The 27,393-nt window shown below is 35.8% G+C and overlaps 1 protein-coding gene across 1 annotated transcript in view; it reads left to right on the top strand.

Annotated features, from left to right (window-relative positions):
* The window catches only part of ADGRB3 (adhesion G protein-coupled receptor B3), a gene marked incomplete at both ends in the record, with an annotated part of 810,263 nt that overhangs the window by 436,636 nt on the left and 346,234 nt on the right, over window positions 1–27,393 (top strand). Inside the window, 3 exons of the mRNA XM_080699695.1 lie at window positions 13,322–13,471; window positions 14,323–14,398; window positions 27,051–27,153. Coding sequence (XP_080555821.1) covers window positions 13,322–13,471; window positions 14,323–14,398; window positions 27,051–27,153 — 329 coding nt within the window. The remainder of the gene's footprint in view (window positions 1–13,321; window positions 13,472–14,322; window positions 14,399–27,050; window positions 27,154–27,393) is intronic.

Raw genomic sequence — 27,393 nt, forward strand, 5'->3', positions numbered from 1 at the left:
CCAAAAGTCCAAATAGAAAATTAATGCTGTCTTTATTAGACTGAAGCTCAGAAGAAAACTTCTTAAACTCACCTGCCTGTGCTTAAATGTTTGTGTAACACATCTCTCACTAGATTGTAATCTCTTTATAAAGACTTCTTTTTTTGAAATTTAGGCTCCTCCACAACATTTAATGCATAGTAGAGAATGGTTAAGGTGAATGATACAAGGAAATTGGCCTGTATTGTATCTTAGTAGGTGTAAGGAATGAACTAATTACCTTTGGATTAATGCTCATGAAATGCTATTGATTCTTAGAAATATTTAAACTGAAGAGCAATTAAACAACTTGCCAAAGCTCAGAGAAGTAAATGGAAATCTAGGACTTTTTAACTCCAGGACCCATGTTGATCACATTAAACCCCTACCATCTATTGAACCATTGGCAAATCTCATTTATTAAAAAAAAACATATATATGGTCAATCAGGCATCAAACCCACTACATGCTAAGATGCATAAACCAGCAAATAAGAAGCATGGGGAACATATTTATCCTTTTGGAGCTTATAACCCAGTATGGAAGGCAGAAAATGAGTCATCCTATGTAATAATGGAAAAGCCTTTATATAATGATATAACAAAAATGGGAGCTTGGATCTTTTCAGATGGGACTAATAATCTAAGGAGAAACTAATTTATCAGATATCAAGAATATGAATGAGGAAGTGTGCTCTATTCAGATAGAAAAAGCCCTGTGTTGCTTGATTGTGGTCAGCACGATCAGCAGTCAGTCCTGTACAGTGTGACTGCAGAGAGGAGGAAGCCACACCACTGTGCAAGACTGAACTCTCCTCTAAAAGCACTTGCCAACCATTTAGTTATTTCAGTAGGGGAAAAACATGATCTGCTTTATATTCTATAAAAGTGTTATAGTCTATAAAAGTATTATATTCTATATAACTCGTATTTCTAAGGGAAGACAGACTTCTGAGACAACAGTAGAATAAATAATTTCAATCAGATCGTTCTTGAATTAGTTCAGGTGAGAATCTGGTGCCTTCTAGAGGGTTATGGAAAGCAAACTGAAGGAAGAGCAATGACTTAAGATATGTTGCAGAAATAATACCAATAGAGTGTGTTAATGGCTGGGTTGTAGCAGGTGAAGGAAAATTAGAAGTAAAGGATGACCCTTGGGTTTGAATTTGAAAGTCTGAGTAGAGGACTGTCTAGTAAGATGGGGAAGAAAGTGGTTTGGTGGTAATTTATATATATGGAACATGTTCAAGAAACATTTATTGAATTAAGAAACCTCAATATCAGTCACAAAGAAAATTATGTTTATATGATTGCATACCACATTTCCCTGAATGGCCATTTATTTCTGAATTCCCTATAGCTACTTTCACATTGTAATAGCAGAATTGGGTCATTGCAGAAGAGGACTAATGGCCTGAGAAGCTCAAAATATTTACCTTTTTAACCTTTTATTAAAAAAATGTATTCAAAACCTTGCTCTCAGTCATGCCTCAAAACTAATTTAGAGTTATTTTTAATATAATGGCTAATCATCCTTCTATACAATCTTCTTAAAAATTCATCCTCTCTTTATTAAATGATGTCTTGCTGTTCCTGAGTCTCTGCTCTCCCCTATCTCCTTTCTCTCCCATTTTCCCCCTCTCTCTTTCTTCCTCCCACCATTGATTTTTGATATTACTCTCCTTGTTTATTTATCTTTACCTTCTAAAACTGAACCTCTCCTAAACCGCATTTCTCAGTTGTTTTCTATCATTTCAATATCCACATAACTCCTCATCTCTGTTTTTTCAGGAGCCTACCTAACTTCCAGATGACCAAAGACGCTTTCTGTCTTTGGTATAGCTTCCCAACCCTCAGCTATCATTCTCTCTCATGTCTTCTTTCATTACTGACATTCCATCTAATTTTGTCTACTAATTCCTTGTCTATCTTTCCCCAAATCCTATGTCAATGGCTTTAACTGTTTTGTTCACAGGTGTATCTCCAGTGCTCAACCCTCTGCCTGGCATGCAATATATGTTAATTAATATTTGTTGAATGAATTAATTTTTATACTATGTTTTCTTCTTGAGAAAAATTAACATGCCTGCATTACGAACTGTTACTTCTGATAAGAAGATATCCCATTTATAGTTCCATGTTGTGAATGTGATTATTCTCCAAATTAAGTCTCTTAGCTTTTAAGATCATTTTCAGCCTCTTACCTAAACTCTCTGCTCTATATACAGTACTGTTTTTCTAGAACATCTTAATCTTTCTTGTCTCATGCCATTCCTTCTATTCAAAATGTCCCTCCTTTTCCCTTCACTATTTTGATACTCTTAAACATTACTGTTGTGTGTTTGGGGAGGGTTTACTGGGGATTGAACTCAGGTTGATTCTACTTTTGAACTACATTCCCAGCCCTACTTTTTAAGTTTCCCTTTTATTTTATTTTTTTATTTTTATTTTTTTTGGTGGTACTGGGGGTAGAACCCAGAGGCTTTCTACCTCCGGGCTATACTCCCAGACCTTTTTTATTATATTTTATTTGGAAACAGGGTCTCACTAAGTTGCTGAGAGCCTCACTAAGTAGCTGAGGCTGGCTTCGAACACGTGCGATCCTCCTGTCTCAGCCTCCCAAGCATGGGGATTACAAGCGTGCGCCACCATGCCTGGCTCCCTTTTATTTTTGAAACAGCATCTTACTAAGTTGAAGAAGAGAGACTCACTAAATTGCTGATTCTGGCCATGACCTACAATCCTCCTGTCTCTGTCTTCCAAGTACTGGGACTAAATGCACAGGAGTGTGCCACCATACCCACCTTTTTATTTTTTATCTTAAAACAGGATATCACTAAGTTTCTGAGGCTGGCTTAGAACCTAAAATTCTTCTATCTCAGCCATCCAAGTTACTGAGATTATAGGTGTGCACCATTATGCCTGGCATTGTGCCAGGGAGGGAAGGAGGGAGGGAGCGAGGGAGGGAGGGGGAAAGGGAGAGGGAGAGGGAGAGGGAGAGAGAGAGAAAGAAAGAAAAAGAAAGAAAGAAAGAAAGAAAGAAAGAAAGAAAGAAAGAAAGAAAGAAAGAAAGAAAGAGACAGGCTGGGGATTTATCCCATGGGCATTCTGTTCCTGAGCTATACTCCCAGTCTTTTTTTTTTTTTTTAAATAGGGTCTCAGTAAGTTGCAGAGGACTCTGCTAAGTTGCTGAGGCTGGCTGCAAACCTATGATCCTCCTGTTTCATATTCCCAGATACTGGGATTTCAGACATGCACCACTATGCCCTGCTAACGTTATTGACTTTTAATGGGCTTTGGGTCCACAGAAGTCCCCCTTCCCTAAGTCATACTCATCTGCTAAAGCAAAGTAACAAGTGAGCTGCCTCCAGGGAGGCATGGCGTAGCTCCACCTGGTACACCTCAGCAGGCGTAGCATCATGATGGCAATTACAATCGGAATTCTCTGAACTTTTTTTCCCTTTCTAGTTATGTGTATTCCTTTCTAGACTTGAGTTTTTTAAGGGTAAAAACTTTATGTCTCTTGTTTACTTTGGAATGCTTGGTGGTTGGACAATTCCTGGAACCCTCTAGGGCTCCATAGGGGTTTGGTGGGTGGCATCTACAAATGAACTCCTAAGTCTACAAGGTTCTCTTTCCTCTTGTCAAGATGTGGCTCCTGCTCTTTGGGAAATGGATGACTCACTATCTTGAGAAGTCTCGCGTTGTGAATTGTTGTCTTCAGTTGTTGTTCTCTGCCTGTGTTAATGTCTTACTGCTTGGAGGTTCTTGTCTTATTTCCCTGTTAAGGTTTAAACAATTTTTTTTTTTTTTTTTTTTTTGTGTGTGTGTGTGTGTGTGTGTTTTCTTTTGCAATGCTGGGGATGGAACCCAGGGGCATTCTACCTCTGAGCTCTACCCTCAGCCCTCTTTTATAAATTCTTTTTTTTTTTTTTTTTTTGGAAACAGTGTCTCACAGAGTTACAAAGGGCCTTACTAAGTAGCTGAGGCTGGCCACGAACCCCAATTCTCCTGTTCCAGCCTTCACATGCTGGGATTACAAGCATGCACCACCATGCCCAGCAGGAATTCTATTCTTAATCTCACTGTCTGATGAAAAGAGGGGGAACTTATTTTCTATAAAGTATTTTCTGTATTGACTTACTTTCAGTTATGCATGCAGAAATGACCTCATTTCACATTTTATTTTTTGTTAAAAGTAGGATTAAAATTGTGAACTATTTGTGTGGCAAAGATGAACATTTGTAACTATCTATTTATATAAGACCATAAGACTACCCATTTTGGAAAGTGAAATACAATTGGTATAATCAGTTTAAATTTCCCCACTATATTTTGTGTAACATGGAAGGAATTAGGTAGTCAGAAAGAACATACAATAGAAAAAAGAAATTAAGACAGTAAAATAAACTTAGCTTTTTATTTACCTTTAAAAATGGTGATATTAAAAATAGTATCCCCAAAATATGTCTAGAAAAAACGAAGACAAATGTTTCTGTAAATGCCCAGGTGCCAAATATCTTAGCATTCATGAACCACATAGAATCCCGACAGCTATTTAATCTACTATTTAACTGGGTGATGTGTGCCTCTACCATCTTGTACTCCATTAAGATGTATGACTAAATGTACCAGTAAAAAAAATATTTCAAATTCTTCAAAACATTAAAAAAGAAAATATGTAAATTATTGGATATGGTTGTACCTTAATAAAACTATGTGTAGCCACTGAAATTTCAATTCCATATAATTTTATATGCCAAAAAAATTATTTTTAGCTGGGCATAATCCCAGCATTTGGGAGGCTGAGGCAGGAGGATCGCAGTGCACAGAAAGCCTCAGCTACTTAGTGAGGCCTTTTGCAACTCAGTGAGATCCTGTTTCAAAATAAAGAATAAAAAATAGGGCTGGAGGTATAGCTCGAAGTTAGAATGCCCCTGGGTTCCATCCACAGTTCCATTAAAAATTATTTTTTATTTTCCCCAATTGTTGAAAAGGAAAAATTATTTTTAGTTAACAAGCCGTACAAAAACAGCCAATGGGGGCAGGACTGGCCTCTGATTTGTAGTTTGCCAGCCCGTGGCCGACAGTTCAGCTTCAGCAGGAGGCATGTGTGTGTCTCTGCATGTGACCTGGGCATTCATGTCATTAAGTCCTGGGATGTGAGAGTAGCCTGGGAGGAACCTGAGGGGTCATGGAGGAAGCAGGAAGCCTGAGGGAAGGACCTCCACAGATGGCAGAGGGGCATTCCGCTGCCCGCTGCCCAGAGATGTGCAAGCTTTGAAACAGCAGAATGTGGAGCTACTTCAAAAATCATTTACAGATTTTTCTATCTGGATGCTGGAAAGTAAAATGCAAAACAGTTAATTAAGTTTCAAGACTTGTGATAGGACATTAACAACTAAGGACCTTTCAGTCGCCACATGTTTACTTCTTAACTACCCATCTAGCCTGTCGACTTCTGAGTATCAGAGAATCCTGCTTTTCTCTAAAATAAAAATTGTAAGCTTGTAAGGCAAAAGACATTTTTTATCCCAAAGTCTGGGTATGACAATCCTGGGATGTGGGATCTTAAAGTATATAATGGGGATTGTGGGGAGCGCTCAGTCCTGTGGTCCTAGCAGATGTCTGGCCAGCTGTGGTGTGTCCAGGGAAGAGATGGCTACGCGTGCCCTCCAGCAATCCTATTCTTTCTCTGCGGCACTCAGTGCTCAGTCTCAGACTTTTGGGAAGAAGACAGAGGAGATGAGGGAAGCAGAAAGGAGAGAGCAGAGAGAACAAAGACCTATCTGTAGAAATAGCTGAATGTTTTCTTTAGGCCACTGTTGCAGAATTCTAAAACATCATTTTTTCATGGTTATAACCTAAAGATTGTTCTAGGCAAGTTAAAGTGCACACACACACACACACGCATACACACACGTATATGTATGTATATAGATGTGTATATATATATATATATATATATATATATATATGTTCATGTATATATGGAGATATATGTACATATATATAGAGAGATATATCTCCCATTTGATAACTGCTGTTATTTAGTGGTATTTTTTGCTCTCTTGACAGGTATGTATTTTATTTCCTCAAACTGAATTATTCTGTCTTTTGACTCTGAAAAATATTAAATGAGGCAAAGTAAAGTTTCTGTTAATTTGCTAGATAAAAACCAAACTGGGCCACACTGTGAAAAAACATACACATCTGAATAGAGATTTGAATCCTAATGTTATCACTTATAACCTTGAAGAAGTAACTTAAAAGTCGGAATTCTCTTTTGTGAAGTGAGGTCCTGTTAGCAACAATGAATATATTGATAGTAATGATATCTCACAGGAGTGTTTTGAATATTAAATTAGATAGCTTGGTTTAAACATATGGCCAAGTGCTATGTGCAGATCAGTGCCTAACCCAAAGGAGACGTTTGATAAACACTGGGTGAATGAATTAAGAAAAGAGTGAAACGTGTCAAGCTCCTGGCAAGTATTCAATAAATGTCAGCTATCCTTCCCTTCCCTTCCTTTCCAAATGCCCTCACTATTTTACTAGGCATTCAGCATTGCTATTTAAATAAAAAAAAAACAAACATGCCTTTTTAAGCTGCTAAATGCTAAGGGTACATGTAGTCTGGGCTCAGTCTTTATCTCTTTGCTATGAATATAGTAATAAAACTAATAGGTACTAACACACTGAGCCAACACCTCACCCCCCATCCCTATATTTTTCTTATAAAGTTTTAAAACTGTACATGTGATCGGCTAGTAATTTTTTTTTTTTTTTTGCGATGCTAGGGATGGAACCCAGGAGCACTCTACTTCCATACTACACCCTCTGCCCTATTTTTTATTCTTTATTTTGAAATAGGGTCTCACCGAGTTGTAAAGGGCCTCACTAAGTAGCTGAGGTGGTCCACAAAGAACGATCCTCCTGTCTTAGCTTCCCAAACACTGGGATTACAAGTGTGCGCCACCACTCCCAGCTTCAGCTAGTAATCTTGAGTGATGTTTTCTATAGCAGTCCCATTTTGATATGGGCAATTTTGTAATATTAGCAAATCAAGACCCCGTTTGTCAACATGACAAGATCATGCAAATGATTTTGAAAATGATGCAAATTCAAATATATTGGAGACATCAATATAAGAAAACAATGAGAGGGCAATTTCAAAGGCAACCACCTTTAAACAACTCTACTTCCTTATCGGTTTGTTTATGGTTATGCAGCACTCTTGCCTGGGAATTTCTTCTTGCCATTTACATTAAGTGTAAGGAATCCAAGTGTGTGCTGCATTAAATACTTAGGAAAATGCTTGCAAGGATTGCTTACAAAAGCTCTTTTCAGACTGTAATCTTGACTATGATGGAAACACCGAATTTGTCATTCATGATGCGGTGATCTCTTATTCTCTTGAATCAATATATTTTTAACCTGATTGACCTTGTATACCCACATAACCAGAGAAGGCAGCCCTTTCTCTCTAGCAAAATCTATCAGAAAAAAAGTAAAAAAGAAAGAGAAAGAAAGAAAAGAAAAAGAAAAATGAAGCAAAAATTGAGTAAAAAAGGAACCCTTATTCAACTCTCTAGATGGCACATTCAAATTCTAAAGGATGAGCTTTACTTAAGTGCAGTTCCTGCCTTTGGTTATATGAATATATTCAACAGAAAGTTTTGAATATTTAATCTCATTCCTAGGGTCACTGAAGGACAACCAAAAAATAGTGTTTGCTGCAAAAGTCATGTACTTAATAATAATAGAGACACACCATGAGGTAGTTCACTTGTTCATTATGTTATTAGCCAACTTACCTGAGAAGGCCTGTGCTCCGGCCCTGCAGTAGATAGATGTACTGCTCTCAGCTCTTAGTTTTCTGCTAATCCTACGATGTAGCTATGACTACTGTCCTCATGTTGCAGAGGAAGACACTGAGCCACAGAAAGGTTTAGACAATTTACTCAAAGTACCAGATAAGCTTAGAGTTTTTCTCTCAGACTTGAGAATTGAAAAGGGATTCTGTTAATCATTATACAAAACAGCATGCGTGCACTGGAACTGACCCATGAAACCAGGACCAGGCTCATCCAGAGTCCATATGTAAGTCACTCTGGTACACTGCCTCCCTCTGTTGGCCTTCCTCTGTCTGTTTTGCTTATTTCTGTAGACTCTACCATGTGTTTTTGTTCTCTTGATCTCTGGTCTCTTCCTTCCACATGCATATTTCTGAATATAATTCAGCTGGTGTATCAAATTAACTCCAATTTATATATGGAATATAATACAATGGAAAAAAAGACAGACTCTTCATCCTCCAGGACCTTGGTCAGGGCACAGGGTTCAAACCTTATGATTTTTCTAACAACTAAGGTTTGAATCATTGTCTTGCACTGATGAACACCAGTGGTTACCAAGAAAAATGACTCATGTATGTTCATATCCATCTGCAATAAATCCCTCGTATGTTATTTTTTTTTGTTGTTGTTGTTGCTTTCTTTTCTCTCCTTTTCTTTTCTTTTCAGTTTTGGGGATGGAACACAGGGGCATTCTACCTCCAAGCTACACCACCAGAGCTATTTTTTATTTTTTATTTTGAAACAAGGCCTCACTAAGTAGCTAAGGCTGGTGCAATCCTCCTGTTTCGGCCTCCCAAACGCTGGGATTACAAGTGTGCACCTCCATGCCAGGCTCTTATGCATTCTAATGAACAAAAATATTACTGCACCCGAATTATTTAAGTGTGCCCAATAAAAGACATGGATACTAAGCAGCACATGGTAGCATGTGCTTGGAATTCCAGTTAGTCAGGAAAATTGTGAGTTTAAGGCCAGCCCGAGCAAAGAAAGGACATAATAATGCTTACAAAGGAATTGTATACTACATATCCATCAAAACGGAAGTGCAGCTGATTTTGTTCCAGTGTTTATCAGTGAGTCAACTGTTTTTATTACATAAGAAATCAAATTTAGTGCTGTAATGAAAATATGATACAGTGACTTTAGAATAATTCTAGGTGCATTCGAAAAGTGCCTGTTTGTTCAGAGACACTGTGTCTTTTGAGGTCTCTTCTAAGTACTGTAATCTTATATATAAAAAAAGTCATTTTTTCAATTTTTGAGGAAAGTTGCTTCACCATCTGAATTCCCACACTTACTGGATTCTATTTTGCAATTGCAACAGAAACACAAATATAAACTTGTGTTTTGAATTGATGTCCTTTTATTAGGACCACGTACATATTTATTCTAAATTTAGTTTAATATCTTAATTTTTTAATCTTACACCTCAACTCTTCACTTAACATCCTAGCTTCCAATTTTCCTAAAGATCATAACTGCGTCTAAATTTACCTAAGAATATTTTTTGATACTGGAGATTAAACCTAGGGGCATTCTATCTCTGAGCTATATCCCCAATCCTTTATTTTTTTTATTTTTTGAAACAGGGTCTTGCTAGGTTGCTGAGAGTGTCACCTTTTTAGGGTTGTCCTCAAACCTGTGATCTTCCTGTCTCAGCCTCCCATGTAATGGGATTACAGGCATGTGCCATCATGCCTGGCTACATAAGGATTTTCTTTTAACTCTGAGCTATACCCTCAGCCCTATTTTTTATTATTGATTTTGAAACAGGGTCTCACTGAGTTGCAGTTTCACTAAGTAGCTGAGGCTGGCCATGAACCTGAATCTTCCTGTTTCAGCCTCCCAAATGCTGGGATTACAAGTGAAGAAAGGAAGGAATTGAGAGTTGAATTCATCTGAGTATTTAATCTAGGAACTGAAAGAATGAGGAAGTAAAAGTCATCTTTAAATTATTTTTTGCTAAATAGAAAGAGGTCTTCCTCATTAATTACTTAGGAGTCATAAAGAACCACAGTGTTATCTGGGATGATTCTAGCTAGGTTTGAGGTAAATATATATAATTTTTTTCCTTTTTTTTATTTTCTGGGGTTCCTGGAAGCCCTTCTACTTCCAGGCTATACTCCCAGACCTATTTTTTATATTTTTATTTGAAAACAGGGTCTCTTAAGCCAGCGTGGCTGGCTTCGAACCTGTGCAATCCTCCTGTCTTCGCCTCCCAAGCGTGGAGATTACAATCGTGGGCCACCATGCCTGGCAAAATATATATATAATTTTGATGCCAGGTGCAGTGGTGCCCACCTGTAATCCCAGCTACTCTAGCAGCTGAGATAGAAGATGGCAAGTTCACGGCCAGCTTTAGCAATTTATTGACACCCTGTCTCAAAATAAAAAATGAAAAAGACTAGAAGTGTAGCTCAATGGTAAAGTACCAAAAAATTTTTTTTGAATACTTCATATTTTTAAAAGCATGTTTGTTGATCATTTGAAGGCTAACACTTTAATTATGTAAGTCTATTTCATCATAAACATTTTATAGTGGTTTAATTGAAAATATATTACTTTAAGAACAGTATTACTAAGACAGTAGATTTTAAGTGTTATCACCAAAACAGTTACAAGTATGTGAGATAAAAAAGATAATGCTTGTTCTAATTAGTTTAAAATAACTCCTCACATGTAAGAATATTTCAAAACCAACATGTTGGGCTGGGCATGGTGGAACACATCTGTACTCCCTGATGCAGAAGGATCTCAGGTTCAAGACCAGCCTCAGCAACTTAGTGAGACCCTATCTTAAAGTAAAAAGTTAAAATAGGGCTGGGGGGTAGATCAGAGGTAGACTACCTTGCATATCAATCCCAAGTTTTTTTTTTAAAAACTGAATATGATAAATCATGATAAATATATATGTATATATATAGTATTTGATTTTCCAATTAAAATATACTTTAAAAGAAAAGATAATTACTCAAGAAACACATATTCTAGAATCTTAGTTGCCATTGAAACAAATATCTTAAATGACTTAGAATCCATCTATGCTTATTATACACACAGATAACACAGATACCTAGAGAGGTATATATAAACTACATTCCTAGTATAATTAGTAGATATTAGTAGATTTCTGTATACAGAAATAGAGAAATATTTCTTTGGTTTATTTTCCTTTATAATAGAAACCAGTGATGTAAAAGAAAACTTTCATCTCTTTTCATCAGTGTTTAGAGCAGAGAAGTGATTTTCTCTAAGCCCCAAGATTTAAAGAAATTGAAAATACAAGCACTTAGGCCGGGCATGGTGGTGCACGCTTGTAATCCCCGCGCTTGGGAGGCTGAGACAGGAGGATCGCGCAGGTTCGAAGCTAGCCCCGCGTGCTCCAAAAAAAAAAAAAAGTATGAAAAATAGGTCTGGGAGTGTAGCCCGGAGGTAGAAGGGTTTCCAGGAACCAAAAAAAAAAAAAAAAAAAAAAAAAAAAAAAAAAAAAGAAAAGAAATAAAGAAAGAAAGAAAATAAAAGCACTTAATATTGCACATTGAATAAAGCTTAATTAAGAGTCTCAAGATAAACTACGCTTCCAATGTGTTGAATTTGTACCCTTTAAGGTATTTGAACTGGGTTATTTATGGACAAAAAGGTGTCTTATTTTAAAAATTAAAGAAACCAAAACAATTATGGCTATTACCTGAAAATAGCATTTAACATCCATAACTGCTTTTGTCTTACCCAGTACCTTCTTCCTTTCAACATTAGTTAGGAAATCCTTTTTTTTTAAGCTTAAAATGTTGAATTACAGGTCAAATGAGATTCTATCCTGTGCTGATAATGGATGTGTATAAATAGCCTGGAAAAGCTTTAATGAAGTATAGTTTCAATAGTGTGATGCAATAATACATAACCAATTTATTTTTAAACTAAGCCAGTTGTACAATAACGTATTTATATACATAATATTGTTAAATTTTTAAATTTTCATCTTTTTTTTTTGGTGGTACTGGGGTTCCTGGAAGCCCTTCTACCTCCGGGCTACAGTCCCAGACCTATTTTTATATTTTTATTTGGAAACAGGGTCTCCTAAGCCAGCACGGCTGGCTTTGAACCTGTGCGATCCTCCTGTCTCCGCCTCCCAAGCGCAGGGATTCCATGCATGCACCACTACGCCCGGCTCATCCTTTCTTGATTTATTTATTTTTAAATATTTTTTAAATTTTTTTATTGGTGCATTATATTCATACATCATATCGGGGTAGAAAATTTGTGTGTACATACATATACACATCACCAATTTAACCCCTACCTAATTTCCACCCCATTCCCTCCCCATCCCTCCTTCCCTTGCTTGGCTTAGTGGTTGACTTCCATATGTTACACAATGTACTTAAACATATCGAAGTCAACCTTTCTTGATTTAAATTACAAACTCCTTTAAAATGAAATCCACTTGTGAAGCCTAATGACTTTTCACATTGGCTTTCCTATTGAGATAAGTTTTTATGGGTTTTCTCACTTAACTCTTCCATGGATCATGAGACATTAATGTAGAACAAGTATTAACCTGTGTAAAATTGTACAAATTCTACTTCTTAACTGATAATATACTATAATCTGTAAGTACTTAAGTATTTATCATCTTAAAACTTAAGAACTTTTTTTGCACACATATGTATAAATAATATAAATGTACATATAACTTTTACATATAGTAAAAATATGTGCAGACATCACCAAATATATGATTTATGGTTTTTCAATGCATATTAAAATGTTTACTGCTGATAATGACACAATTATCTATTAACACACATTTCTTACTTTCAATTTTGGAGAGAGGTCTTAAGATTATGATATTATTAATCTATTTGAATGTTTCTGCATATTATAATGACTTTATAGTTGTGACAATATTAGTACTACATTATTTGGTTAATGCTTCTTTCCCAGAGCAATAAAACTTAGTTGTTCATGTCATTGTGATAACCCGCCTAATCCATAACAGACTTGTTTTGACGATAATGTTCAAATGGAAAAATATATTTCTGGCAACAAAATTCAGATTTAAATGTAAATTTCAGTTTATAGGCCAAGTATGTTAATCATACTATTTAACACAAAATACAGTATGAGCTCCTAACAATTGCAATGGATGCCAACTATGAACAACATCAAATACTGCTTGTACTCTCAGAATATTCACCACATCATTGACAATTATTATAGGACTCCTGCTGAAAGCAACACAAACTGAGAATGATAAATAGAAGATTCAGAAATCTTAATGAAAAATACTATGTAATAACAATAAATGTCTACTGTGTTGCTCCAGTGAATATAATTTTGACTTGAAATTTCATTTTGAATGTACTGCCAGGTTTAATTTGATCAAATTTTAGTACACTGAAAAATAAAGCAAGATTGGTTGACATGATGTTTTCTTTTTAATAGTGGCGAGCATTCAGAAGCTTCCTGCAGCCTCTGTCCTAACAGATATCAACTTCCCAATGAAAGGACGGAAGGGGATGGTTGACTGGGCAAGAAATTCAGAAGACAGGGTAGTTATTCCAAAAAGTATTTTTACTCCTGTGTCATCAAAAGGTAAATGTTAAATAATTTGAATTTGAGGAAAAAATTTCTTTTGTGTGTGTGTGTTGCCAGGGATTGGACCTAGGGTCATTCTACTCCAAGCTACACCCCCAGCCCAATATTTTGGAGATATGTACTTAGAACTCCAAAGAATTCTAAAAGTTTGTGATCATCACAGAAAACTTACATTGGTTTTTCAAATCTCCGAGTTTACTGAAGGAAACGGTCTATTACAGTAGGGGGAAATGTAAGTGCAAATTATTGATTTGAGCTAAACATGATATAGTTTCAATGTTGACATTTGTATCCCAGTATATAAAGGATATGGCCAAGATTTTAACTTTGCATATTGAAGCATGTTATATTTTCCACGCAAAATCATTTTTATTTCTGCCTCACATTGGTTTGAAGATATTATTTTGGTATATAGAGACAAGTTGAAAAATGGCTAGTTTTAAGAATACTTTAAGTAGGCTCTGAAACTAGTGGCTGTTTTCAAAAGTGACATTTTGGTCTTTAATTCTCACTTTGAAGCTTTTGACTTTAAAACTTAGTGGTCTGTAGGAAAACTGGCTCTCTTTCTCCATATGATTGGACATTTACATTTTTAAACTCAACTAAGCAGATTCTTATCTCAGCCTGGCTAGATGAAGATTAGTTCCATCCAAAAACCCATTTAGGAGCTAAAATTCATGTGTAGAGTATGTGGGCTAAACTGCCCCGTGTGTGGGTGGATGCATTTCTGTACCTAGCTTCATTGTATCAGCAGATCCTGGAGTCCTGTTGTGATTAACAAATTAAAGTTTTATAAAACACTATTTTTCTTGCTGTTTTGTTAATGTTTTTAATTTTATTCTTTCTAGAATTAGATGAATCATCTGTATTTGTTCTTGGAGCAGTACTATACAAAAACTTGGATCTAATTTTGCCCACTTTGAGGTAAGCTACAAATAAGCTGTTGTAATCTTTATAAATTATTCTAAAATGTGATTATGGTTCATTCTATGAAAGTAGTCAGGCTCTGGTAACACAAAAGGCTTTTTCTTAAATGAAATAGAAAACATCAATTTAATGCATAGGTTATTAGCATGTTATGCATTTTTAAATCAATGTGAAAAGACAATTTTGGTGTTGATTATAGCCCTGCAATTCTTTTGTAACAAATCACAACTTGCCAAAAGACTAAAAAACAAAAAGAAAAGAAAAGAAAAAACCTTCATGTCTCTATAATAGAACAGGTCATTGCAAAATTAATCTGCCTTTGCCTTTTATTTGTACTTAATGATGCTGTTCATTAACATTGTAAGAAATAAAAAGGAGTACCATAATAGTGGGGAAAACATGGTTTTGTTCTTCATTTGCACAAGATCTTAATTTGCTTCAAAATACATGTTCAATTATAACTACATTAAGAGAAAATGTTTTTGTTCAATTAGAGGACTATTTGGGGAAGATATCTATTGATTTCTTTTCTCTCAGATAACAAAAAAAAATACAATTACAAGTAGCAATTCTACCAACATTAATTTATTTTTACTGTTGTCTTATCTACATTGCCCCATCTTGCAGAAAACATCATTCAGGTCTATTTGGATAGTGAACTTATTATTCATAATGGCCTGTTTCTTCCACATCCCATTTTGGAGGATGGAGACGCAAAGTTGTATTTCAGTTCAACACAGCCACAGGTTCACTGAGCGGGTCCCTCACACCCTCCTATATAGCACTGTTAAGTTTTAAGGGAGGAGAGCACATGATGTGTACAGCTATACCACGAGCCCAACAAATAGTCTACTAAATAAAAACAGTACCGCCCAGCAGGAAAGGGCTTCCCAGTGGAGGAAAAATGACAAGTCAGGATTCTTCAGAGCAAAATCTCTCTGTGGGAAGTACATTATTAATGTAGGGAGTGAATCGTGCAGTGCATCCTCTTTATCCAAAGAGATAGCGATAGCGAGAGGGAATTTTTAAAAATTCCTTTTTCCGGATGGACTTTGACTTCATGTATGTGGATAGGTTTGAGTTTGGCTGTGTTTTGCTAATGCAATATTTTCAAAACTAGTAAGTTTACTCTCAACTTTTCCACTGGTTTCATGAAAATATTTTGGTGCTTATAGTTACATATAAAATAGTTATGCTGCCACTTTGCCTCTAAAAGGCCAAAGAGAAGATGTGTTCTAAAGTTAAAAGTGCCCAGATAATCAAAATTGGACCCTTATTTCCACAGGAATTCATCCATGTAAAGTTAGTCTTTTCAAAATTCTAGATACTGACTAAAAAATCAGGTGACTTGTGTCTTAGTTGAAGTTTAACATAACAAAGAATTGTATAAACTTGTCCAGTCGTGGAGCGGTTCAGCTCGGCAGTCTTCAGTTTAACTTTAATAGAAGTATACTTATGTACACCATTGCACTGTTTGTTCTTGGGGGCGATGGCAAGTGCAAGTAAAAGTCAACATGAAGTGCCTAGATGACTAGGTTCCTTCCTAAATGCCTAACCAAGTTGTAGGATTAACCTTGTTCTGTTTAACATCACAGCACGGTATTTTGTGAATTTATGCAGTCAACGAAATTGGAAATTTATCTAGAAATATCAGCCTTTTTTGTAAAAAGGTTAAAAAAAGCATTTTATTAGCGATTCTATTGTGTTTCTCCAGTCATGACAGAGGCTGTTGTCACAGGGTATTAGAGGATTAACGGATCCCTTGTGAGGGATTTAATGAATATAAGCAGCAAGTAGTCTGGAAAAACAGCTCTCCTGATACCACTTGCAACACAAACGGGTTCAGATAGGCCCTCGGCCATATTATAGGTAAAAGTCGAATTCAAATGTAAATGTTTTTGCCAACTTCAAAAATTGTATCTTGACTTGGAGATGTAGCTCACTGGTAAAGAGACTAGTGTGAATGAGGCCTTGAGTTTGACTCCCCACGCTGAAAAATATGGATGTATGTTTATTGTATAGAGTTTCTACATATTCTTAGGTTGAAGTCCTTCGTAACCTCTGCAAAAAAGTTAGTAATATGCAATGAGTGTAAATTTATAGTTAGAGAGGAGGAATATGTTCTGGTGTACTATTACACAGGAGGATTATTAGAAATAACAATAAAGTATATTTCAAAAAAGCTAGGAGAGTATTGTGAATGTTCTCATCATGAATAAATGATGTCTCATATGACAATAGGCTAATTACCCTGATTTGAACAATATACAATGTATATGCATATATATCAAATCATGACATTGAATTTCATATATATTTCCAATTGTTATATGTGGAGTAAAAATAAAGCCTTTTAAAATAATTATAAATATGTTTACTCACTCATATCTATAAAGTAATTCAGTAAATAAATATAGAAAACTATACTCATATTCAGATCATTGACCAGAAATAATGACAATAGAAAGCTCAAACAAAAGAAAGATGTAATCAAAAGAAAAATGTTTGTTTACTCTTTGAAAGGTGAGACACTAGTGGTTACTTTTTATTTTCTGTTATTTTATGTAATGAAATAATATTACATTAAGCACTCTTAGGATTGCTTTTCTACTTTTCAAAAAAAACTATTCCAGAAAGATCTAATAAGTGTGTACCAGTCATAGATCTACTAAATAAGACTATGCCTTTTAATAGACAGTAGTGATTCACAGTCACTCAGCAAACATGCACTAGTTATAACTTCAACTTCTTTATTTCTTTTTATTTTTTTATGTTTTTTTTATTTTTGGTACTGGGGATGGAACCCAGGGTTATTCTACCTCCATGCTACACCCCCAGCCCTATTTTTAATTCTTTATTTTAAAACAGGATCTCACTAAGTTGCAGAGGGCCTCACTAAGTAGCTGAGGCTGTCCTCAAACCACAATCCTCCTGTCTCAGCCTCCCAAATGCTGGGATTACAAGTGTTTTAGGAATAGAGAATTAAAATACACATATAATCTTTTTTTACTACATATGTTTATGTGACTTGAACTCAGTCAGAAAGGAAAAATCTTATTTAACATGAAAAAATGTACAAATATGTTCTATATATTTAGATATTACTTATGAACTTTCATGAAACATTTTTCTTGTGATTGTTTTACAATTTATCCATTGACATATTGAAGCCAGGTTTCCCCATGCACAAAATAATGTCAATTTTGCTCTTCGGTTCCCAGAAATGTTATACATTTTTAGAATTATACTTTGCCTAATTTCTCTTATGGGGTCTCTGAGGGAGGACTTGATAGAATGTTTCTAGTAAATAAAATTTAGAAATTTTCTTTCATGAAAAATAATAATCTTACATGTTGACTTTTATTATTTAGATACTTTTTTCTTCTTTTACCCTAATATGCATTCAATTATTATTCAATCTATAATTTTTATCTTACTCTGTCTTCCCCTTTAAAATGAAGTCAACTCAAACTGTACCTTCCACTGAAGGAAATGTGCTCTTTTTTGTGTGTGTGGTACTGGGGATGGAACCCAGGTGCATTCTATTTCCAAGCTACACCCCAGCCCTATTTTTTGGTCTTTTTATTTTTTGAAACAAGGTCTCACTGAGTTGCAAAGGGATTCTTGCTAAGTAGCTGAGGCTGTGCACAAACTGATCCCTCCAGTTCTGTCTCCCGAATGCTGGGATTACAAGCGTGCGCCACCACGCCCAGCCCCAGGTGTTATTCTCAGCATCCTATTTTTATTCTTCTTCAGAATAATTTCTAGATGAAAAAGGAAATCCTATAGAGGAGAAAACAAGACAACCTAAATGAGGGGATGGGAGGGGGAAGAAGGAAATTCTCTAAAATACACAATGTACTTAAACATATGGAAGTCAACCACTAAGCCAAGCAAGGGAAGGAGGGACGGGGAGGGAATGGGGTGGGAATTGGGTAGGGGTTAAATCGGTGATGTGTACATGTATGTACACACATGTTTTTTACCCCAATATGATGTATGAATATAATGCACCAATAAAAAATTTTAAAAAAGAATAATTTCTTACAAGGAAAAATTTTAGAGCATAGGATATTAATGTATAGTCTCTTTAAAGTTTAATATCATGAGGAATCTCATTTTACAGATGAGAGATCTGGGATCCGTATTGCTTATGTGACCTGCCTAAGACTATATGTCTACTACGTTAACTGAGTTCTAATTCAATCCAGCTCTTCTGTCTGCCCAAACCAGAACTTTTTCACTTTACCTCACTTGCTTCTGTGCTGTTATTATTGATTTCTTTAAGCAATATAGTGGATGAATGCACATGTACCTCTTGCAGAAAATCTTCTAAGTCCCAGAAGGTGGTGGCCATGCAGGGCACGTTCAGGGGGCCTGGGGTGGGCCTAGTGACCCCAACCTGGGCTGCCGTCAAAGTCAGGGCCTGAGTTTGTCACTCCCCTCATTTCCCTCATGACCATTATGGCCTCATACATGAAGACTGGCCATCTCAGGCCACAGGGTCCCCTGAGGAAGGTGAAATACTTGTGCATGCACCCCTACCAGATCAATGGATTCACAAACATGCAAGCTCATAAACTGTGAACATTTGAGTTCATTTTTACAGTATTATTGAAGCCCAACTTAATAATGTCAAGAAGATTTAAAATGAATTACCATTGAAGTAATAATTATATTTCTAAAAATTTATTTTAAGGAAAAAGAGTAGTATGTCGAAGCACATACTGAAGCTATGCGTTCAAGAAATTGTAAACAATGTTTTCTCTGATTTAGTAGATGTAGTTTCCACATTTGTGGGAAAACCACAAAACTTCCGAGTAAGTGAGCAGTATGTATTTTTTTTTTTTTTTTGGTAAGACGTTGGAAATTTAATCATGATTTTGAAAAAAAATGTATCTTTTTTGTGTGTGTGTGGTACTGGGGTTCCTGGAAACCCTTCTACCTCCAGGCTATACTCCCAGACCTATTTTTATACTTTTTTATTTGGAAACAGGGTCTCTTAAGCTAGCAAGGCTGGCTTTGAACCTGCACGGTCCTTCTGTCTCTGTCTCCCAAGCTTGGGGATTACAATTGTGTGCCACCACGCCCGGCAAAAAAAATGTATCTTAATATAATATTAATATTTGAGGTAATATAAAGAATCTAACTAAAATTACATGTAAATCCCACTATACAATTATAGCACCAGGAAAACACAGATAATGAAGAACTACAACATTCTCATAAGTCAATACAAGTTGAAAAATTACCTTTGAATAAGGAACAAATTTCAAAAATGCAAAATCATATGAAATTCCATTAAGTACATTAACTTAAAGATGACTGCTACTGAAACTTATGTATATTCCTAGAAATGAAACTCATGTGAACTCCTACTATTAAAATAATTAAACACAAATTGGAAAAAATTAAGTAAATACTATTGGAAATAATAGGAAAAGGAAGACATAATCACTCTCACACCACTCCGAAAGCAATCAACCCACAGAGTCCACTTTCTCAAGAGCCAGATGTGGTGGTGCACATTTGCAGTCCTAGTACTTGAGAGGCCGAGACAGTAGAATTGAAGGTTCGAAGCCAGCCTCAGCAACTTAGTGAGATTTTCTGCAATTTAGTGACACTCTGTTTTCAACTATAAATACAATAGGGCTAGGGGATGTACTCAGTGGTAGAGTGCCTTTGTGTTCAATTCCCAGTGCCACAAAAAAGCATGTTTTCTTTCATTTCAGGACCTAAATTTGAACCTTATTTCTATATTTTTATATACAATGAAATGTAATTTTATGACAAAATTAGTTTATCACAAAAATATTAGAAATTAAAATTGACCATGAGGATAGCAAGCTGATATAGTATGAAATAGAAAATATTTAATAGTATTAAGTGCTACATTGTATAACCAGAATGTAATTTACAAAAATCTGGAATTTGGCCAGACCATTTTAAAGTAAACTAAATTCCTGATCACTTACAATTTTTGTGACTTTAAGTTCTGTATTTGTTATGAAATAAAACTTGAAATTCTAACCAGTTTCAAAGTTCTTGGTGAATGGGACCTTCCTTTTATTGCAGCCATCAGGGGACTTTAGTTTTTGAAGTGAATATATTTATCTGTTTTATTTTGCTTTATATAAGTTAGGTGGCTCACTTAAAACAATTATGAAAACTCTCAGTTTTGAAGCTATACAAGTGATAAATCTTAAAGCGTAAAAATACAATAGGAATTTTGCTGACTTTCATTAAACTATTAACGTGTTTTATGGCCACACTTCATGTGGAACACTCTTCCGCTGTCCCCACCATTGATGTTGTTTCCTGTAACATTGATTACATTTTGTTTAATATGTAAAACACATAACACAGATTTTACCATCTTAATATGTGTGTGTGTATGTGTGTGTGTGCATATGTGTTCCTAGGGATTGAACTCAGAGGCATTCTATCTCTGAGCTACACTCACAGTCCCCTTTTTATCTTAAAAACAGAGACTCAGTAGTTTGCTGATGTGGGTCTTGAGCCTGTGATCCTCCTGTCTCAGCCTCCCAAGCACTGGGTATTAGAGGCCTGGGCCACCTGTCCCTGCTGAACTTAGCTATTTTAATAAATACTATGTCCTTCAGGCTTGTCCATGTGATGGCATGTGACAGGGTTTCCAACTTTTAAAAACTGAATAATCTATTATATGTATATTTCACCATTTGGCATTTGTGAATAATGCTTGATAAACATGGGTGTGCAATTCTTTTGGATATACCTACACATAGTATTATTAGATGATATGGTAATTCCATTTTTTGTTCTTGAAAACTACCAATACTGTATTCCAAAGAAGCCGCACCATTTTACTTTCTCATCAACATGGCATATGGGTTCCAATTTCTCCACCACTGGCACTTGGGTTTTTTTTTTTCTTCTGTTTTTAACAAAATATAGCCATCCTAATGGATGTGAGGTGATATCTCATTGTGGTTTTGATTTGCATTTCCTTGATAACTAGCGATACTGAGTATCTTTTCATGGGCTTCTTGGACATTTGAATGTCTTCTTTGGAGAAGTAGCTATTTAAGTACTTTGTCCAGTGTGTGTGTGTGTGTGTGTGTGTGTGTGTGTGTGTGTGTGTGTTTTACTGGAGATTGAACCCAATGGTCTCTGCCCATATTCTAATTGGCTTATTTGAGGGTGTTTGGCTATTGCTGAGTTGTAGGAATTCTTTATGTATTCTGGATATACCTACTTAACAAATATTGCTTACAAATATTTTTTCAATTCCATAAATTGCTTTTGCACTTTATTGACTATTTCCTTTTCTGAACAAAAGTTTTTAAATTTGAGTTAATCACATTTATTTTATCTTTTGTTTCCTGTACTTTTGGTGTCATGGCCAAGTAATTGCCAAATCCAACACCATGAGACTTTTCCCCTGTGTTTTTGTCTAAGGTGTTTTATGTCTTATGTTTAGGCCTTTCCCTCTTAGTACTGCTTTTGTTGCACTCTGTGAATTTTGATATGTTGTGTTTTTATTTTAATTTGCTTCAAGGTATTTTCTAATATGTCTTCCATGGCACACTGAATGTTCAAAGTGTGTTTTCACCCATTTGCAAGTTTTCCTGTTTATTTCCAGTTTCATTCATTGTAGTTGAAAAAGATACACTGTATGATTTCAGTCTTCATTAATTTATACTAGTTTTGTGGTATAATAGGTGATCTCTGCTGTAGCATATTCTGTGAGCCCTCAGGAAAAATGTGTATTCTTCATACACATTGTACACACTGTTGTATATAAGTCTGTTAGGTCCTACTGGACCGCAATGTTACTCATGTTCTCTGCTTTTTTAACCTTCTAATCAATATACTCATCATTAAAATGGGGTATTAAAATTTCCTAGGATTATTGTTTCTCTCTATATCTCTCATCAGTTTGTAATTATGTAATTAATATATCTAGGTGCTTTGCAGCTAGGGGCCTATATATTTATAATTGTTATTGCTTCCTGGTAAGTTAATCCTTTTATCATTACATACTGTTATTTGTCTTCTGTTTTGACTTAAGGCCTATTTCACTTAAGTATAGCCAACCCTACCCTTTTCTGGTTACCATTTATGTGGGTATTTTTTCCATCTCTTTACTTTCAGCCTCTATACACCCTTCTGTCTGAAGTAAGTCTCTTATAGGCAGCTGCACTGCATTACTTAATTTTTCTCTCTTTAAGTTATGGTTTGTGTACCCTAAACATCTTAAGATTCAAAAACTGTGAATACTAAGTTGATGTATTTTGAATGAATAGCCTTACAGATTTTAAAATGTTTTAGATAGCAACTAGCACAGATCCCAAGGACAGGAAATAATTTTGTTACCGTCGTCATGAAATCCATTTGGCTGTAAGATCTGCTTTCTTAGCAGTGAATCCAATGCATGCCCAGCCAGCAAGCATTAGCAGATCACAAGGCTGACATGGCACATTAGGAGCCAACTAGTCACTTATGCAAATTACAATACATTGATGGAATAAATTAAAGATAATTGTGTCCTTCATATATTTTTTTAAAAAAGGGGGAAACCATTGCATAATGTAAATTTACTTATTTTTCCGTCATTAAGCATTTTAATACCATGTTGTTAACATTGCATTTAAAAAAAACTTAGTAAAAAGTTTGGTATTTGGCATTCAAACATGTTCTGGGCACTAAAATGTGTTCAAAATAATGCAAACAAATATATATAAATGGTAGACATCATTCTTGCCTTTACTGAGTTTATAGTCTTGTGAAAGGAGTTATGTATAGAACTGATGGGTGCTGTGATAGAATCAGGCACATGCCACTGTGCTGTGGCGCAAGGTCAGGAGCACTCGCATAATGATATAAGCACACAGTTATGCTTAAGAGACACACTTACTTTCCCAAATAAATTCTACATATTTTACATCACATACACTCTGCAAAAGCCATACCATAGAGGCCATTGTCTCAGTACCTTTCCAACAGGCAGGTTGAGTAGTACAGTGAGCCTTACCTAGTGCAACACCCTGTACAGAGGGCTCCTGTCCTTGATGTTTCGCTCATTCGTGTCTAGTCACCCAGTGCCAAACACCTTACACGCCCACAGACACACACAAGAATTTGTAAACATCTCAACAGGATCGCAAACTTCTGAACAGAATACCCACATCTGCACTTTGCAGTAATTTGTCTGTTATGTAACTTGAAAAATACAAATAGCTTTTTACTATTAAAATTACCTAAACTTAAGTAAAATTAGTAGTCCTTCAGTTTTATTTATAGCAGAGAGGAAGGATTATAAACAGAACCGTAGTGAAGGGGCAGAGGGAATTTTGTGATGCATCAGTATTTTAGTTTTGAGTAGCCAAACCAGAATTCAAATATATTCAGGCTAACCTGACAAAGGAACTTCCATCTGTGTATTCAGAATTGATTTTTCTCTGGGAGAAAATTACACATTTTATCTGTTCAGACATCGCTCTGAACTCCAGGCTATGGACATTGCCATTCTTCAGGAAGCCTGTCAACTTTGCTAATATGATCAACTGCCCAGGATAGTCTTCCAGCTTCATCCTCACCTGATCCCCTGATTACTTTTACTCTCAGAAAAACAATTTGGCAAAGGAACTTGCCATTTAGAGCTTAGTTTTATATCCTTCTCAATACCACTCACCTTCAATTGACTCATTCAGTATTGAATGAAACAAAAGACAGTTAACCAGCTCTACAGTTTGCATCCACCTTCTTAAGAAAAACAAAATATCTCTGTGTCTTGTTGTTTTTCACATTTTCTATTAGATACCTTCCTGAATGTTTAAGAATTTGTTATTTGACATGAGAAATTAGATAAAAGATTGTTTTCTACTCAAAATATGTTTCTAGTTCCTCTGCTACTACACATAGTAAATTCCCAATTGTGAAACAGCTCAGCATTCTTTTCTGGTGAAATCTTGTGCGAAATATTCTCATTAGAGAAAACATCATAATGAATGAGAGGTTCACTTTTTCCACCATTCAATGTTATATCCCTTGGATAGTAGAGCCTCCTTGGAACACAGTGTGATTAGCTGGACATGGTGGCACATTTATACTAGGAACGCTGAGACAGGAGGTTCACAGGTTCACTCAGCAACTTACTGTGGCCCTCTGCAACTTAGTGAGACCTTGTTTCAAATTAAAAATAAATAAAATAGGGCTGGATTTGTAGCTCAGAGGGAGAATGCCCCTGGGCTCTATCCCTAATCTCACAGGAGAAAAAAAGGAGGGAGGGAAGGAGGGAAGATGAGAAGGAAGGAAGGAAGGATGGAAGGATGGAGAAAAGGAGAGGGGAAGAAAAGAGAAAACCATAAAATTTATCAATTTAAACATGTATTTATCACATGACCAAGCAATTCCACTCCCAAGTATTTACGGAAGACATAAGAAATACATGTCCACATAAAAGGCGTATGGCAATTATTCATAGTAGCCAAATGGGAATATTCTTAAAACCTAAAACAAGAAGTAACCCTAAGTTTCTTTTTTTTTTTGCTTAATTGATGAGTCAATAAACACATTGTGATAAATCCATATCATAGAATATTTCTCAACTGTAGGAAGAAACAAAATGAATCTAAAAAGTACACTAAATAATTTAAGCCAAACAAAGTCTATTTACCGTAGGACTGCATTTGAGTAAAATCTTAGAAAAGGTAAATCCAAAGCCGGGCGTGGTGGCGCACGCTTGTAATCCCTGTACTTGGGAGGCTGAGACAGGAGGATCACACAGGTTCAAAGCCAGCCTCCGCTACTTAGTGAGGCCCTCTGCAACTTAGTGAGACCCTGTTTCAAAATAAAGAATAAAAAATAGGGCAGGGGGTGTAGCTTGGAGGTCGAATTTCCCTGGGTTCCATCCCCAGACCCGCAAAAAAAAAAAAAAAAAAAAAAAAGAAAAGAAAAGAAAAGGTAAATCCAAGCCAGTTATGGTGGCACACACTTAAAATCCCAGTACTTGGGGAGCTGAGACAGGAACATCATAGTTTGCGGCCAGCCTCAGCTACTTAGTGAGTCCCTCTGCAACTTAATGAGACCTTGTTTCAAAATAAAGAATAAAAAATAGGGCTGGGGGTGTAGCTCATAGCTAGGAGGTGGAATGACCCTGGGTGCCATCCCCAGAACTGCCAAGGAGAAAAAAGAAAAGAAAGAAAGAAAGAAAAGGCAAATCCATACTGGCAGCATGTCCTTGTTTTCTTGGGACCACGGGAGAAGAATGAACCAAGGACAGAGGAGCAGGAAGAAGCTATCTAGGGTGAGAGATCTGCTTATTTTGATTGTGGTGGTGTTTGTATGGTAGTATAGAGCGATCAGGAGTGTAAAGCTGCATACTTAAAATTGGTGAACTTTATCTGTAAATAATTTCTTGAAAACAAAAAGAATAAAAAAATGAATTGGTTTTTGACATCTGGTATTAATTCCCCAAAATAGTATTGGCCTTTGGGAAGAACAAGTAATTCTTTTCAAATCAACAAGGAGGAACGAATATACTTATTTTTTCAAATACGTAAAAGTACAATTATATATTTAAATCCCTAAATAATAGATGATATACAGAATTTTGAATATTTTGAATAAAAATTTACATGTACTAGAAATATCATATTAAAAATTCCTATGGGTTATAGGCATATTGCTTATAAACACATTTTAACTTTGTGAGTGAATTAAACCTGGTAAGATATTTTGTAAAACAAAAGTCTCTTAGACTGAGGACACTGAGATGAAGCAGAGGCCTGTAAATCTCTAGTGCTGAAATGAATGATGGGTGATAATTAGCAACAACATTTATTTATATTTAAACTCTGCCTGCTTTTATGTTATTCCACATTCCAGTATTTCAACTTAGTGCATTTTGGGAGAGTCCAAAAATGTCATGATAGCATGATAGTGGGTTATTTGGTCTCCTGGAGAATAAAACTAGTAGGTCCTCCTTGAGATAATGATTTATATTCGTTCAAAGATTGCCTGAAGGCTCAAATTCACGATCCATCACTTTGGCAGGTGAATCAGATTTAACTCACTGGAAGCTTGGCAGTATTGTTGCTTTTTCATCTTTTCTGCGTATCACATGGCAGAAGCCAGGCTTGGTGACCCACGCCTGTTATCCCAGGACTTGGGAGGCTAAGACAGGAGGATCACAGGTTTGAGATCAGCTTCAGCAACTTAGTGAGGTCCTGGTTCAAAGTAAAAAATAAAATAGGGCCGAGGGGCCGAGTGTGGTGGCTCACGTCTGTAAACCCAGCATTCGGTAGGTGGAGACCAGAGGATAGCAGTTCACGCACAGCCTCAGCTACTTAGCAATGCCCTTCACAACTCAGTTTCAAATAATAAAAAGAATTAAAAAATGGGACCAGGGGTGTAGCTTGGACGTAGAATGCCCTTGGGTTTCATCCCCAGTACCAAAAAATAAAATAAAATGACAAACAGCTTTTTTTCTTCCAAAGTTTTCTAGGTCCTGGTAAGTTTTGTTTATAATAGTAAAATGTCATGAATAACATCATATTTTACTAAAGATGTATTTATTTGTTGTACTCCCGACAGGCAGTTAGCAGTATGGCATATAGTTTTATATCAATCATTCCCCCTTTTAACCGTAATTTTTCCATTTCAGGAATTATACTGTGGTTAATTCCAAAATCATCGTAGTCACAATAAGGCCTGAACCCAAGACAACAGATTCATTTCTGGAGATAGAATTGGCTCATTTGGCTAATGTAAGTACCATTCAATTGGCATTTGGATGCTCATAGAATGACCCTTTACAGGAGATTAACAATCATCCTTGTGGTAATAAGACCAGAACACAATTTTCAGACTTTTATAGTTCCAAATATATTGGTTTGTTGTGAGCATATGCATTATATAGAAACAATGCCATATTATTCTAAATCTTTGTTTATGAGAAAACTCCTCAATTTATTCAAGATAATAGTTAATAAATTTATTACCAGCCT

Source organism: Muscardinus avellanarius (genome assembly GCF_963383645.1).
Source record: "Muscardinus avellanarius genome assembly, chromosome: 8".
NCBI lineage: Eukaryota > Metazoa > Chordata > Mammalia > Rodentia > Gliridae > Muscardinus > Muscardinus avellanarius.